Source organism: Macaca nemestrina, chromosome 15, assembly GCF_043159975.1.
Source record: "Macaca nemestrina isolate mMacNem1 chromosome 15, mMacNem.hap1, whole genome shotgun sequence".
NCBI lineage: Eukaryota > Metazoa > Chordata > Mammalia > Primates > Cercopithecidae > Macaca > Macaca nemestrina.
Window position 1 is genome coordinate 59,537,051 of NC_092139.1, and position 15,924 is coordinate 59,552,974.

General features: G+C 37.1%; 1 protein-coding gene across 1 annotated transcript in view; it reads right to left on the bottom strand.

The window, feature by feature from the left end:
* Window positions 1-15,924, bottom strand: part of LOC105467674 (putative ankyrin repeat domain-containing protein 20A2) — a 67,740-nt gene that overhangs the window by 17,240 nt on the left and 34,576 nt on the right. The window contains exons 11-16 of the mRNA XM_071079779.1: window positions 14,942-15,011; window positions 11,791-11,875; window positions 10,335-10,363; window positions 10,171-10,243; window positions 3,851-3,881; window positions 2,811-2,880 (exon numbers count right to left, since the gene is read on the bottom strand). Of these exons, the coding sequence (XP_070935880.1) occupies window positions 2,811-2,880; window positions 3,851-3,881; window positions 10,171-10,243; window positions 10,335-10,363; window positions 11,791-11,875; window positions 14,942-15,011 (358 nt within the window). The remainder of the gene's footprint in view (window positions 1-2,810; window positions 2,881-3,850; window positions 3,882-10,170; window positions 10,244-10,334; window positions 10,364-11,790; window positions 11,876-14,941; window positions 15,012-15,924) is intronic.

Consider the following 15,924-nt stretch of genomic DNA (forward strand, 5'->3'; position numbering starts at 1 on the left):
CTCCCAAACTGTTGAGATAACCAGTGTGCACCAGCACACACAGCCCTAATCAATTCCTTTAAATAAAGCTCAATGTTGCCCAGGCATGGTGGCTCACACCTGTAATCCCAGCCCTTTGCAAGGCCAAGGTGGGTGGATTGCTTGAGTTCAGGAGTTTGAGACCAGCCAGGGCAACAAAATGAGAACACATCTCTACACAAAAGTACATAAAGGAGTCAGGCATGATGGTCTGTGCCTGTATCCCAGATGCTCAGGAGGCTGATGTGGGAGGATCACTTGAGCCTGAGAGTTAGAGACAGTAGCGAGCCAAGATCATGCCACTACACTCCAGCCTGGGAAACAGAGCAAGACCCTGACTCCTCCAAAATTTCTATTTAAAATGTGAGAGTAAAGAGAGATACAAATGAAAAACAAGCCTAATTGATCAATGAAATATGAGCTTAAGTGAAGAAAGAAAAGAAACAACATGAAGTGCAATAAAGTACCTGGAGAAAGAAATCTGTAACACAGCCTTTTGTTCTTTCATATCCCTAATAATACTAATTAATATTTATGCTCCAATAAGTTTTTTGTAAGTACTTCTGTGATAGACTTCATTACTCTAAAACTTTCAATTAGCTAAATATGGTCATCTACCACTACCTGAAAGAAAATTATTATAACAGAGAGAAACCAGGAACTTTCCATCAACTTTCCACCCAGAAAAAGAATTTGTCACCAGAACTCTAAAGGGTAATGTATAGCTTAAAATGGTATATTTAATAGAATATGTGTTGGGCCTAATAAAACATTTAAGAAATGTTAATCTAAAATCACAATGTTAAGATTCCAGTTGAATCATACTAGAAAATATATTGTAACCCTCTTTGCTACTGATGACCTATTTCTAATTTATTTCCTTGTTATTTATGGCATAATTCCTCAACATAACACTTCAAAAGTTACATAACTTTAAATATTAACAATAACACAAATGTAAGCAATATTTTAAATACAATATTCAATTATTAGATACATTAGGTATATTACTTATAACATTCTATTATTTAAAAATTCACTTGTCTCTTTATTCAGACTAAACAAATATTGAGGCTGAACATCTCAATCCGTAACGTCAGCACTATGAGAGGCTGAGGTGGGCAGAACACTTGAACCCAATGGTTAAAGACCAGCCTGGGCAACAAGGCAAAACCCTGTCTCTTGAAAACTCAGCCAAGCATGGTGACACAGGTCTATCATGACATAGGTCTATAATTTCAACTACTTGGATGACTGAGGTGTGAGGATCACCTGAGCCCAGGAAAGAGAGATCGAAGTGAGCCAAGATCTCACTAGTGCCCTCCAGCCTGGCGGACAGAATGAAACCCCATCTAAAAAAAACAATAATTAAAATGCTTCTTACATAGAAGACTGTATTTTAGGCCCTCCAGGATACACACAAGTATGTTCATTGACGTCCAGTAGCTCATGGTATGCAGGAGCTTCCAATGATTATTTATAAGGACTTTGAGTGGTTATTTTATTTTATTTTATTTTATTTTATCTTTTTTTATTTTATTTTTTAAAGATGTAGTCAAGCTCTGTCAGCCAGGCTGGAGTGCAATGGTGTGATCTTGTTTCACTGCAACCTCTGCCTGCCGGGTTCAAGTGATTCTCCTGCCTCAGCCTCCTGAGCAGCTGGGAGCACAGGCATGTGCCATCATGCCCGGCTAATTTTTCTGTGTGTTTTTATTTAGAGACAAGGTTTCACCACGTTGGCCAGGCTGATCTTGAACTCCTGACCTCAGGTGATCTACCCACCTCAGCCTCCCAAAGTGCTAAGATTGCAGGCATGAGCCACTGAACGCAGCCAAGTAAATATTTTTTAAGAACTATGATGATAAAATTATGATGTTAAAGTCTTACTATATTGGTATTAAGAGTCTCTGCTTCTAGAACTGGTTATTTGCAGCAAAATACATGTTATTCAATTAGATGAAATTAGATGAAATGTTTTATATAAACTCTTCATGGACATCTCATAAAACACAAAAAAAAATCCCTTTGCGATACAAATCTTGAAAACATAAATTTAAATTTCTACATTACACAATTTATATTTTTAAATCAGATACAGTCTTGTTATGTTGCCCAGGCCGTTCTCAAACTCCTGGGCTCAAGCAATTTTCCTGCCTCAAACTCCCAAGCAGGAGGGACCACAGGTACACACCACCACACTCAGCAATTTTCCTACAATTTTTAATATTATTTTAGTCTCACTACAGAATCAATAATATAGGTAGAGAAACAGTTTCTCCTAGAAACTATATGATAACATAATAATAAGTTTCCAAGAAGAAAAAGCTCTATGCTATGTGCTGGACATTTTCACAACTACAAGGTACCAGAGGGGGTCCATGATTACTGCAAATCATTTGATCACTGAAGATTTATAGAGGCATAAATAGTATGAAATTCTGAAAGTCACAATTGTATGATTTAAAAGTCAAAGTGTTACTATTTATCCAAATAAACCTTAACCAAATTTCATATTTCTTCTATTGGGGAAGCATTTAATAATGCAACTTTCCCGTCACTATTATTTTCCAGTTCAAAGCTCCTACCTGGTCACAGTACTTGTCAATTTTTGTTAGTTAACAAAGTTAAACACATTTTTTGAATCAACTAGCCATATGTATGTTTTTCTCTGACCAACTTTCCATTATCACCATAAAACAATGACAGGTAAACCACTGCTAAACTTGAAAAGTAAATACTATGCAAAACTAGATTCAGAGTGAGAAAATTAATTTTACAAGACACCACTTTACCTTAGTAGCAACACTCAAGTCTTTGTCATCCAATGTAGGCAATGAATCCACACGCAGTTCATGGAAAATGCTTGAAACCAAAAACACACAATGAAAAGAGCAAGTTGATTTCTTTACAATTTTTATAACTGCCAGTTTATATCCGGCTTCCCCCTCAAACAAAAGACATAATCTGGGGAAAGGTCAGTGATCCATATATTAAATAATGATTCTTGATAAAATTAAAATAGGACCTCTGTTCTAAAAAGAGATTTTAGTTACCTATTTCTGCCTCCATCTGTCTAAATCTACAAAATATTCAATGAAAACTGACCTTGAGCTTTATATAACAAATAGTGACAGTCAATATATTGGCAGAGCCTGACAGTAATTTACACACACAAATTATCTGTCCTGAAGCTGAGCTTAAAATTCAATTAATGGATGACATAAATGTTGTTACCTAAACTGGAAGAATAGTGATGACTTAAAACAACTTTTGTAAAACTTCCAGTCCTACGGCCAAAGCTAAGTAGGTTCTGCCCTAAAGACTTTGATGGTAAAAATAAGATACTGGTTACCAGGGAAATTTTAAAATTCATTAGGACAGATTCTTGGACTAACCACATTCTAACAATAACCTTCAATGAGAGTTTAAGGTATTTAAACTTTCATTAATTTAGGCATTAATTGAATTAATGAATCTGATTAAACTGATTCAGACCTATACCTTGATCCAATGGCTGCACAGATGTCTATCAATCTATGCTGAGGAGCAAGAGAAGGGATTTGGAAGGCAGGCAGGCTGACGGTCAAGTTGTGGGCCAGCTTCTTTGTTAACTATGGGATCATGAGGCAATCAATCAACTGCTCTAATCCATAGTTGTTTACTGAATGAACAGTAGGTTATAGGAACACAGATGTTGTGATGCCTTTATGAGATGATAAATGCATAGAACATAGCAGGATGTCTAGCCCAGAATACAACACTCAACAGATATTAGTTTCTTCCATCTCTATTTCCTTAGTTAACATAAATGTTTACATCTATTAAATCCTACCTGACTGCAGATTCATCAGAACTTCCAACATCTATTCAAGAAAAAGGAAAAATGCATTTTAATTCAATAATAAATGTACAGAATACTAAAAGGATAAGAGTGCACAACAACGCATGCCTGTACTCTAAACTATGTGGGAGGATGAGGCAGGAGGATCACTTGAGGAACCCAGAGATTTGAGACCAGCTAGGGAAACATAGTAAGACTCTACCTTCATGAAAAAATGTGCACACTAATGTGTATGCTTTAGATGCTATTTTTGTTGTTGTTGTTTTGTTTTGGTTTCCTTTTTTTAAAGCATAAGACTGCTGCTATGTTATAAAGCATTCCTTTGGGAGCATGCCTGGGACCTTATTAGAATTAACATTAATTATACCTATTGATAGGTAATTAATGCAGTAAGATCTCTCCCTTTTGTATTTATTAGATGCAAAGAAGAATAAATTTATAAAATTTGGTATCTACATGTAACCTGCAGTATACAAGTCATCCCAGCCACACCCCATGAGAGGGAGTAAAAATGGTATTGTTAGCAGAACAGGTGTGATGAGTCAACAGTGTCAAAGAGCATGATTTCTGGACCAAAATATGAGAGGCCGTTAAAACAGAGTATACAGTAGTACCCGTTATCCACTATATGAGAGGAAAGACATACTTGACAGGGCTTTCTCTGCCCTCACGCCACAGCAACAATCATCTACAAAGAAAGCTTCTGTGACAAAGCGTGGAGAGATTTTCCCCCAACAAGCAAAAATCTTTCCTGCTGATGACACCATTCAATTCTCACACCTTATCTGCAGACACAATCAGATTTAATTTAATTTATAAATTAAACTTTGTCATCCATATGTATGTACAGGAAAAACCAGTTTGTGATTCAGTACTATTCATGGTTCCATGCATCCACTGGGAGTCTTGGAATGTATTTCCCACAGTTAAGGGGGAACTACTGCACTTATTTTGTTATAGCACAACACAGCCTCTCTAGCTCTTCAGTTCAAACTGTTCAGTTAAGGATAAAACACCCTATATCACCAATAGCCAGCAAAACGTAGGAATCAGACCAGAAACAAGAATCCTTGCAAAGACCTTCCAGCCACCAGTGGAGAAGAGCTGAAGAGAGATCGGTGTGTTACTCTGGCTAATTCTCTTCTGGGGAAGGTGCTGGGTGGTTTCCTTAGTTGTAGCTATTTGTTCTGCCCTATGTATAACAAGGCCCAAATTCACCTGCCATTTTACCTCCCACGGAAAGAACCACAGGAAACATCACTCCTTTAACAGCTTATCCACATTCAGAGAGAAGCTTAAGAAGCACTCGGGAGGTGTGGCAGGCTGCTGGGCAGTAGTATCTGATGTGAAATATATATAGAAAGAAAACTATCAATGCCCTTTTACTACCAGAATATTCCAATGCTTCCCTTCTCCCAAGTAGGAGAAAAAAAATTCTTTTTCACCTCACATCAAGCAAAACTCCTTTACCATCCCTCATGACAGAATCTAGTTGTAGATGAGTCATGTCATCATACTACAGGCTGTTGTCAACCTCATCCCTCAAAGGAAGAGGATCAGTGAGGAACACATGTATTTACCTATAGCATTCACTGCCTGGTCTTAATTCCAACCGAAGGTAAGTATGACAGACTTAGTGATTCCACTTTTATAAAGTTCAACTCCTTACACTTGTCCCCTTCCATTGCTAGAGAGTCTATCTGGACCCACATCATAGAGCAAGATTCTCCAGTTTGTGCCGTGTGGCACGGCATGGTGTCCTTTCTCTCAACCCTTTCTATTATGTCCCAAACATCTATAAAAATCATGTTTTCTGAGTATGTAAAGCACATCTCATCAGCATATATCACTCTTTACAGTGATAAAGAAGCAGAAGGAAAACAAAAAGGACAAGGAACATCTTAAATGACTACGTTCAATTACCATGGAGCTTTAATTTTTTAACTATTCAAAAAGATATCCACTGTACTCTTCTGAAAATAATAAAAATATGAAGACAGACTAAAGATCAATGGTTGCCAGGAGTTGCTAGGGAGAAAGTGAGAGATGAACAGGCATAGTATAGAGAACTTTTAGGGTAGTGAAACTGTTCTGTCGATAATATTATAGTAATAGATACGTGTCATATCATTCATTATACAGTTGTCTAAGTTCACAGAATGTACAGCATCAAGAGTGAAGCCTGATGTAAACTATGAACTTTGAGTGATTAGAATGTAGTATAATCTGTCAATGTAAGTTCATCAGTCATAACAAATGTACCACTCTGGTGGAAAATGCTAATCATGGGGGAGGCTATGCATGTGGGAGGCACGGAATATATGAGAAATCTATGTACCTTCCTCTCCATTTTGCTGCGAACCTAAAACTGCTCCAAGAAATAAAGTTATTGATTTTAAAAAGATATTCACAACTGGGCTCAGTGGCTCATGCCTGTAATCTCAGCACTTTGGGAGGCAAAGGTGGGGGGATCACATGAGGTCATGAGTTCAAGACCAGCCTGAGGAAATGAGTTCAAGACCAGTCTGGTCAACATGGCAAAACCTCTTTTCTACTAAAAATACAAAAGTTAGCTGGGCATGATGGCGGGCACTTCTAATTTCAGCTACTCAGGAGGCTGAGGCAGGAGAATCATTTGAGCCTAGAAGGGTTTCCACCATTCCCTAAGGAGAGTGGTTCACTGTGTCTAAAGTGTTTATAGAAACAGTGTGGTTACTCTGAACAGCTGCTTTCCTTCTAGGAGTCTGGAATTGGGGTATATGTCAGGGAGGGTAACCTCCATAGAAACTCTTGGGTACTTAGTCTCTAATGAGACTCTGGTACTGGTAGATATCACTGCACATATGTTGTCAAAATGTGAGCCTGGGAGAATGAAGCAGATCCTGGGAACTCCACAGGAGAGAACTCCTGGAAGCTTGTGCCTGGTTTCCTCCAGACTTGACACGTGCACATTTTTCCTCTACTAATTCTGTTTGTCCCCTTTCTTGTAATCAAGTAAAGATCTGAGTATGACTATTTGCTGAGTCCTGTGAGTCTTTCTAGTGAACCACCAAACCTGGGGGTGGTCTTGGGGAACCTTGACACAAATGCATTGTGTAAGATTTTTATGAAGTTGATATGATATATGTAACTGTAATCAGGTGGTTATTTCACAGAATAGCTTTCCCTAATCTGTTTTTCTTTTCCTTTTTTCCCTTGATATTCAACTTGGATAGTCTTATATTTCTATATCTACCCAATTGAATAAAGGCATAAAAGGAATAAATGAAATGATAATGTCAGAAAATAATGTGAAATAAGCAGCAATCCTATTTTAACTGAAGAAAAAATAGAAAAACTGGGTGATTGACAATATGTTCTTCAATATGAATGTTTCTAGAAAAAAAATGAAAAGGTGGTCAATTTTCTGCAATGCAAGTGGGCTTAATTCCTTTTTATAATAATTGTGCAGGCCAGGTGCAGTGGCTCACACTTGTAAATCCCAGCATTTTGGGAGGCTGAGGCAGGAGGATCACTTGAGCCCAGAAGTTGCAGACCCACCTGGGCAATAGAGTGAGACCTCATCTATTAAACAAACAAAGAAACAAAGAAACAAACAACAACAACAACAAAACCTTAAAAAGAAAATTAGCCAAGTGTGGTGATGCATGCCTGTATTCCCAGCTACTTGGGAGGCTAAGGTAAAAGGTGAAAGGATCACTTAAGGCCAAGAAGCAGAAGTTGCAGTGAGCCAAGATGGCACCACTGTACCCTAGTACCGGCAACAGAGGGAGACCCTGTATCAAAAATAAATAAATAAATAATTGTGTATCAGGCCAGATGTAACCACACAAAATTGTAGTCCCAGCTACTATAGGAGGACTGCTTGAGCCCAGGAGATCAAGGTTACAGTGAGCTATGAATGCACCAATGAATAGACATGGTATTCTAGCCAAGGCAACATAGAGAGACCCCGTCTCCTATAATAATAATAATTGATTAATTGTGCATCATTCAAGTAAATTCTATAACTGGAGAGAAACATAGTACTATTGAGAATGTACTATAATAGTCTACTACTGATCATAGAGTTCCTGTTTACTTGCTTCTAATCTTTTTCTGTGTTTCTCCTAAAACCGAAAACATGAATCATCCATTAAAAGCAGTTCATCACAAAACAGTCAAAAAGTCAAAAGAATTTCATCCAAAAAGTAGGATGTGTTATCTACCACTTCCTGTGAACAGATTCTTGAGGGATAAGAAAATATTTGAATAACTAAGTTTGTGCATGAACACATTAAGGTCAAAACCCCATGACATTATAGTGTGTTTCTGTGTACTAGAGACAAAATGTTCAAAAAGCAATTTAATGAATATACATTAAATTAAAAACTGCCTTCATTAAACTGAGATGATCTTCCCTCAATGCATGAATACCTTCAGAATTCACATGTGAAGCCTTAAATATAGACCAAAGATTTGTATAAAATATAATAGCCTTAAAAATCTTATTTGTAGGCGGCACAATGGTTCCCGTCTGCAATCCCAGCACATTGGAAAGCTGAGGTGGGCAGATCACCTGAGGTCAGGGGTTCTAGAGCAGCCTGGCCAACATGGAGAAACCCCATCTGTACCAAAATTAGAAACATTAGCAGTATGTGGCAGCACAGGCATTTAGTATCAGCTACTTGAGGGACTGAAGCAGGAGAATTGCTTAAACCCAAGAGGCAGAGGTTGTAATGAGTGAAGACTGAGCCACAGCACTCCAGCCTGGGTGATAGAGCTAGACTCTGTCTCAAAAACACAAACAAACAAACAGAAAAACTAATTGTTCCCATATAAAAATAAGTCTATGTTCACACTAGATCTGAAGAGTACACAACACCATGAGATAGGACAGAAATATATTAAAAAAGTTAAATTCCTGGTTCTGTATAAATAAAACTGTTGAATTTAGCTTTTAAGACAAGTCAAGGAAAAGAGCAAAAAAATGCAAAAGTGAAATTTGAGAGGTCATTCGACCATCAAGGGCTCATGACCACTGAACTTTCACAAACTATATGTATTGTTCAAAACATTAGTTCTGAATTTTGATCCGAGTATCCCTGGAGTTTCAGGTTCATTTAAGGATGTCCAAGAGGTCAAATAAGACAATGCTGTTTGCTATTTTCAGTTTTCTTTTGTGAGAACAGCACAGCAAACTTCTTCAGAGAAATGAATTGTCCTAACTTCATAGGCTAAAGCCTCATGAGTCATAGTTCTAAGAGCATTTATAAAATATGGTGGTGCATGCTTGTATTCTGAACTTTTCAGCTTTAGAGTTTCATATGGTAAACATTAATAGACACAAAATGATTTTAAAAAGCCCTTTTAATCTGACATTAGTTTTATTTTTCTTTCTTTCTTTCTTCATTTATCAGCAACCGGAGAGTCTAACTGAATGTGGTAAAGTGGTGGTATAAGGGAGTACAGTGAAAAGTGTAAAATAAATTAGAGCAGGGATAATCATATCAATGTGGATGCATCTGGAAAATATAATACAAAATACACCAAAGAAAGTGGCAGAGAGGTATGTAAAGTGTAGAACCACTCATATACCATATTAGGACACAAATAAAACATTCTGCATATTACTTCTGAGCATCACAATACAGTCAAAGATTTCAAAAGGGCATTGAAATGAAAAACAACCAATTTACGATGTCGGTAGCCTCTATGCAATCATGTTATAAAAACCTTAACACCAAAAAGTCTCAAAATAACCCTTCTAAAAGACTGTCTACCAGTTATAAATGAATCGTTACTTTCCTACTTTTTAATAATCAAAGACGCCACAAACTCACACATACACACACTTATGCATACACCTACATGCACAGTCTGCTCATTGGAACATCTTTTTGGCTTCAGATCATCAGTGTAATAACACTAGCAGCAAGCCTCTAAAGTTGACACAGAAACTGACACGTTAATAAGTAAAGCCTTCCTCTAGGTAAAGATCAGAACTCCAACTAGCACATAACTCACTGGAAATATCTTAGAGTCTCAAAATTCACTGCTTTGAATCCCTGACAAGTACAAAAATTTTATATTGAAAACTTTATGCTATTCAAAATATTAAAAGAGAAACATCTGAGTCAAAGTTTACATTTTAAAAATATTTTTATGGCTTCTAAATTTGTTTTTATTCAAATATGAATACCAACAATAACATTTATGTCAATGCCTTCCATTCAATTTTGAACAAATAGAATTAGAAGTAAGAATAATGTGAGTACATCCAATCATTTAATGTACTTTATTCCAGCATTCCATTTGTATTGATAACGTACCTGCTCTCAAGGTCTGTACTTTCTTTCTTTGTACTGCCCCTTTCACAGCAGGATCTTCCATTTTAGTGCTACGCTGAATGGGTTTTAAAAGAAAATGATTCATAAATCATATATATTTTATACAACATGGAGTTAGTGCTTCAAAAATATGCATAATTAATTACCTTCAAGGAAGGATGTTGTGCAGGAGGCCCTACAAAGCAAAGGGGATATGTCATCAATTATATGTAAGTATGACAGGGCCAACCAAACATTCAGGCAGTGTTACTATCAAGCTGAGTTCTCATGCCTGACTATAAAAATAATTACTTAAAGTTTTGAGGGTACTTCTTGGTTTCTTCTTTTCCTTGCCTAGGACAGCAACATGACAGAAATATAATGAGGAAAATAGGAATATAGGATTCCTAAAACTCATAGTTTATATTTCAATAGTGAGATTATGTTTCAAATGCCTATACCTAAAACAAAAAAGCATGGATATCACTGTAAACACGTGGGCTGATGAGGAGAAAAGAGACCATTACACAGATGAGGCAATCAAACCTGAGGGTATCAATGTCAAGGCTGAGGGTGAAGGTACAGAGTATTTTCACTCAACACATCAGACTTCTCTTTCAGACTTCTCTAAAGGAAGGCTATTCCCTTAGTATTCAGGGCTATGTTCAGGGACCAGCACTAACATCACCTGAGTACTCATGAGAAATACAGAATCCCATACCTGCTGAATCAGAATGTGCACTTTCCAGAAGCTCCTCAACTAATTCATGACAATTTGAATGCCCTTTTCTACACTGATGTGCTTGCATATTGGTTTACCCTAATTGCCCTGTTTGGCCTAGCATCAATTTCTTCCCCGCTATGTCCCTGAATTTAATACTATATTATAAGCCATAATGTTTCTAATGAACTTTTAATCAGGCTATACCATCTCTACTTAATTTCTTCTCCATAAATCACCCAACACCATTCTTTTCAACTATGTTAATTTGGCCTATATGATACTGTCCCATGAATTTACACCATTTCCTATAAAACTAAATTATAGCCATGCATGGCTGACCATTTACGGTGATATTCATTTATGGTAGATAAAACACAGGTCTGTGTGGTAAAGCACCTCAATCCTTAATGCCTCCCCAGTAGTGAGGATGACAGCAAGAGTAGGAAAATGTTACTCTAATTCGCTGACACATTTTAGTACTGGAGGCTTACTTTATCTTCTTTCCTATTTCTAACACCCTGTTCTTCCTTCCTCTACAGAGCAATTTGACTTTACTACCCTCCATTACATACGCCCGCATATGATTTTTTATGTATTACATGTACACTCTGCCCTCTTCATTCTTTCTTTCTCTTTATTCATTTCCTCTTCCCTCTCTCCTGAGTTGCCTCAGGTCTTAGAGTATCTTAAAATGGAACTCACACTCAGGTCCTTTAGTGGTGCTCCCAATAGAATCAACTGCTGACCCTTGGTTAGAGACACAATTTATCACCATTTGACTTCTCGTTTACTTATTATAGTTAATAGGACATTTTCTTTAGCTAGTAGACTATATTAGTGTTCCTGTTTAAACAGAAACATTCCATCAAATGACTTTTTAAATAAAATACACTTCTCACCTTCTCCTTTCCCATTGACTATTCTGTTGCCTTTTTCATGGGAAGGTCCAGGTGAAGGCTGTGACAATTTCTCGGGGACACACTGCTAAGGAAATATCAAGAATTAGTTTCCATTTAAAAAATTATAATGAGTTACATCAAGAGTTTCTTATCATTCTCTTTTTATGAAACTGGATCTCATTCTGTCAACCCAGGGCTAGAATGCAGTGGCACCATTATGGCTCACTGTGGTCTCAACCTCCCGACCTCAGGCAATATTCCCACCTCAACTTCCTGAATAGCTGGAACTACAGGTGCATACCATCATGCCAGACTAATGTATTTATTGGTAGTTTTGTAGAGACAAGGCCTCATTATACTGCCCAGGCTGGTCTCAACCTCCTGGACTCAAGCAATCCTTCCACTTCTGCCTCCCAAACTGTTGAGATAACCAGTCTGCACCAGCACACTCAGCCCTAATCACTTCCTTTAAATAAAGCTCAAAGTTGCCCAGGCATGGTGGCTCATACCTGTAATCCCAGCCCTTTGCAAGGCCAAGGTGGGTGGATTGCTTGAGTTCAGGAGTTTGAGACCAGCCAGGGCAACAAAATGAGAACACATCTCTACACAAAAGTACAAAAAGGAGTCAGGCATGATGGTCTGTGCCTGTATCCCAGATGCTCGGGAGGCTGATGTGGGAGGGTCACTTGAGCCTGAGAGGTGGAGACTGTAGTGAGCCAAGATCATGCCACTACACTCCAGCCTGGGAAACAGAGCAAGACCCTGACGCCTCCAAAATTTCTATTTAAAATGTGAGAGTAAAGAGAGATACAAATGAAAAACAAGCCTAATTGATCAATGAAATATGAGCTTAAGTGAAGAAAGAAAAGAAACAACATGAAGTGCAATAAAGTACCTGGAGAAAGAAATCTGTAACACAGCCTTTTGTTCTTTCATATCCCTAATAATACTAATTAATATTTATGCTTCAATTAGTTTTTTGTAAGTACTTCTGTGATAGACTTCATTACTCTAAAACTTTCAATTAGCTAAATATGGTCATCTACCACTACCTGAAAGAACATTATTATAACAGAGAGAAACCTGGAACTTTCCATCAACTTTCCACCCAGAAAAAGAATTTGTCACCAGAACTCTAAAGGGTAATGTATAGCTTGAAATGGTATATTTAATAGAGCATGAGTTGGGCCTAATAAAACATTTAAGAAATCTTAATCTAAAATCACAATGTTAAGATTCCAGTTGAATGATACTAGAACATATATTGTAACCCTCTTTGCTACTGATGACCTATTTCTAATTTATTTCCTTGTTATTTATGGCATAATTCCTCAACATAACACTTCAAAAGTTACATAACTTTAAATATTAACAATAACACAAATGTAAGCAATATTTTAAATACAATATTCAATTATTAGATACATTAGGAACATTACTTATAACATTCTATTATTTAAAAATTCACTTGTCTCTTTATTCAGACTAAACAAATATTGAGGCTGAACATCTCATATCCGTAACGTCAGCACTATGTGAGGCTGAGGCGGGCAGAACACTTGAACCCAATGGTTAAAGACCAGCCTGGGCAACAAGGCAAAACCCTGTCTCTTGAAAACTCAGCCAAGCATGGTGACACAGGTCTATCGTGACATAGGTCTATAATTTCAACTACTTGGATGTCTGAGGTGTGAGGATCACCTGAGCCCAGGAAAGAGAGATCGAAGTGAGCCAAGATCTCACCAGTGCCCTCCAGCCTGGGGGCCAGAGTGAAACCCCATCTAAAAAAACAATAATTAAAATGCTTCTTACATAGAAGACTGTATTTTAGGCCCTCCAGGATACACACAAGTATGTTCATTGACGTCCAGTAGCTCATGGTATGCAGGAGCTTCCAATGATTATTTATAAGGACTTTGAGTGGTTATTTTATTTTATTTTATTTTATCTTATTTTATTTTATTTTTTAAAGATGTAGTCAAGCTCTGTCAGCCAGGCTGGAGTGCAATGGTGTGATCTTGTTTCACTGCAACCTCTGCCTCCTGGGTTCAAGTGATTCTCCTGCCTCAGCCTCCTGAGCAGCTGGGAACACAGGCATGTGCCATCATGCCCAGTTAATTTTTCTGTGTGTTTTTATTTAGAGACAAGGTTTCACCACGTTGGCCAGGCTGATCTTGAACTCCTGACCTCAGGTGATCTACCCACCTCAGCCTCCCAAAGTGCTGAGATTGCAGGCATGAGCCACTGAACGCAGCCAAGTAAATATTTTTTTAAAACTATGATGATAAAATTATGATGTTATGTTATTCAATTAGATGAAATTAGATGAAATGTTTTATATAAACTCTTCATGGACATCTCATAAAACACAAAAAAAATCCCTTTGCGATACAAATCTTGAAAACATAAATTTAAATTTCTACATTACACAATTTATATTTTTAAATCAGATACAGTCTTGTTATGTTGCCCAGGCTGTTCTCAAACTCCTGGGCTCAAGCAATCTTCCTGCCTCAAACTCCCAAGCAGCAGGGACCACAGGTACACACCACCACACTCAGCAATTTTCCTACAATTTTTAATATTATTTTAGTCTCACTACAGAATCAATAATATAGGTAGAGAAACAGTTTCTCCTAGAAACTATATGATACCACAATAATAAGTTTCCAAGAAGAAAAAGCTCTATGCTATGTGCTGGACATTTTCACAACTAAAAGGTACCAGAGGGGGTCCATGATTACTGCAAATCATTTGATCACTGAAGATTTATAGAGGCATAAATAGTATGAAAGTCTGAAAGTCACAATCATATGATTTAAAAGTCAAAGTGTTACTATTTATCCAAATAAACCTTAACCAAATTTCATACTTCTTCTATTGGGGAAGCATTTACTAATGCCACTCTCCTGTCATTACTTATTTTCCAGTTCACAGCTCCTACCCGGTCACAGTACTTGTCAATTTTTGTTAGTTACCAAAGTTAAACAAATGTTTTGAATCAACTAGCCATATGTGTGTTTTTCTCTGACCAACTTTCCATTATCACCATGAAACAATGACAGGTAAACCACTGCTAAATTTGAAAAGTAAATACTATGTAAAACTAGATTCAGAGTGAGAAAATTAATTTTACAAGAGACCACTTTACCTTAGTAGCAACACTCAAGTCTTCGTTATCCAATGTAGGCAATGAATCCACACACAGTTCATGGAAAATGCTTGAGACCAAAAACACATAATGAAAAGAGCAAGTTGATTTCTTCACAATTTTTATAACTGCCAGTTTATATCCAGCTTCCCCCTCAAACAAAAGATATAATCTGGAGAAAGGTCGGTGATCCATATATTAAATAATGATTCTTGATAAAATTAAAATATGGCCTCTGTTCTAAAAATAGATTTTAGTTACCTATTTCTGCCTCTATCTGTCTAAATCTATAAAATATTCAATGAAAACTGACCTTGAGGTTTATAACAAATAGTGACAGTCAATATATTGGCAGAGCCTGACAGTAATTTACACGCACAAATTATCTGTCCTGAAGCTGAGCTTAAAATTCAATTAATGGATGACATAAATGTTGTTACCTAAACTGGAAGAAAACTGATGACTTAAAACAAGCTAGAAAGATCCACTGTCTCTTTTCCTTGATCTATCTCTCCTTAAAAGACTAATTTGCTTCACTTCAAAATGGCAGTCTTGATTCCTCAGCATGGAATCCACTGAGGAAGGCCCTATTGCTGTCCTTTGCCCTAAATCAGTATAGGGAATCCCCTGCAATATTTGAAATGTATGAAAGCTAAATATACAAAAGTCAAATAACAAAAGTGTATGTTCTTATTGAGAATACTTTTCCCAGAAAGATGAAAACATTAACAATTATAAAATCCCATTATTTTCACTCTATAGGTACTACCTTATTCAGGTCCACATAAGCTAACAAGCCCTTAAAAATTTTCATAGATACTCAGACGTCCAAGGAGAGAGACTGCAGGAGAAACAGAGTCCTGGTAGTTGTACCTCTATTTCCCTAAGTATTATCTAAATATCTTTCTTCCTATGGGCTCCCACTTCCAGATTCCACTACTGCAGGGCTCCACAGAAGTCTCCAATCTTCAACTCTTCAGTCT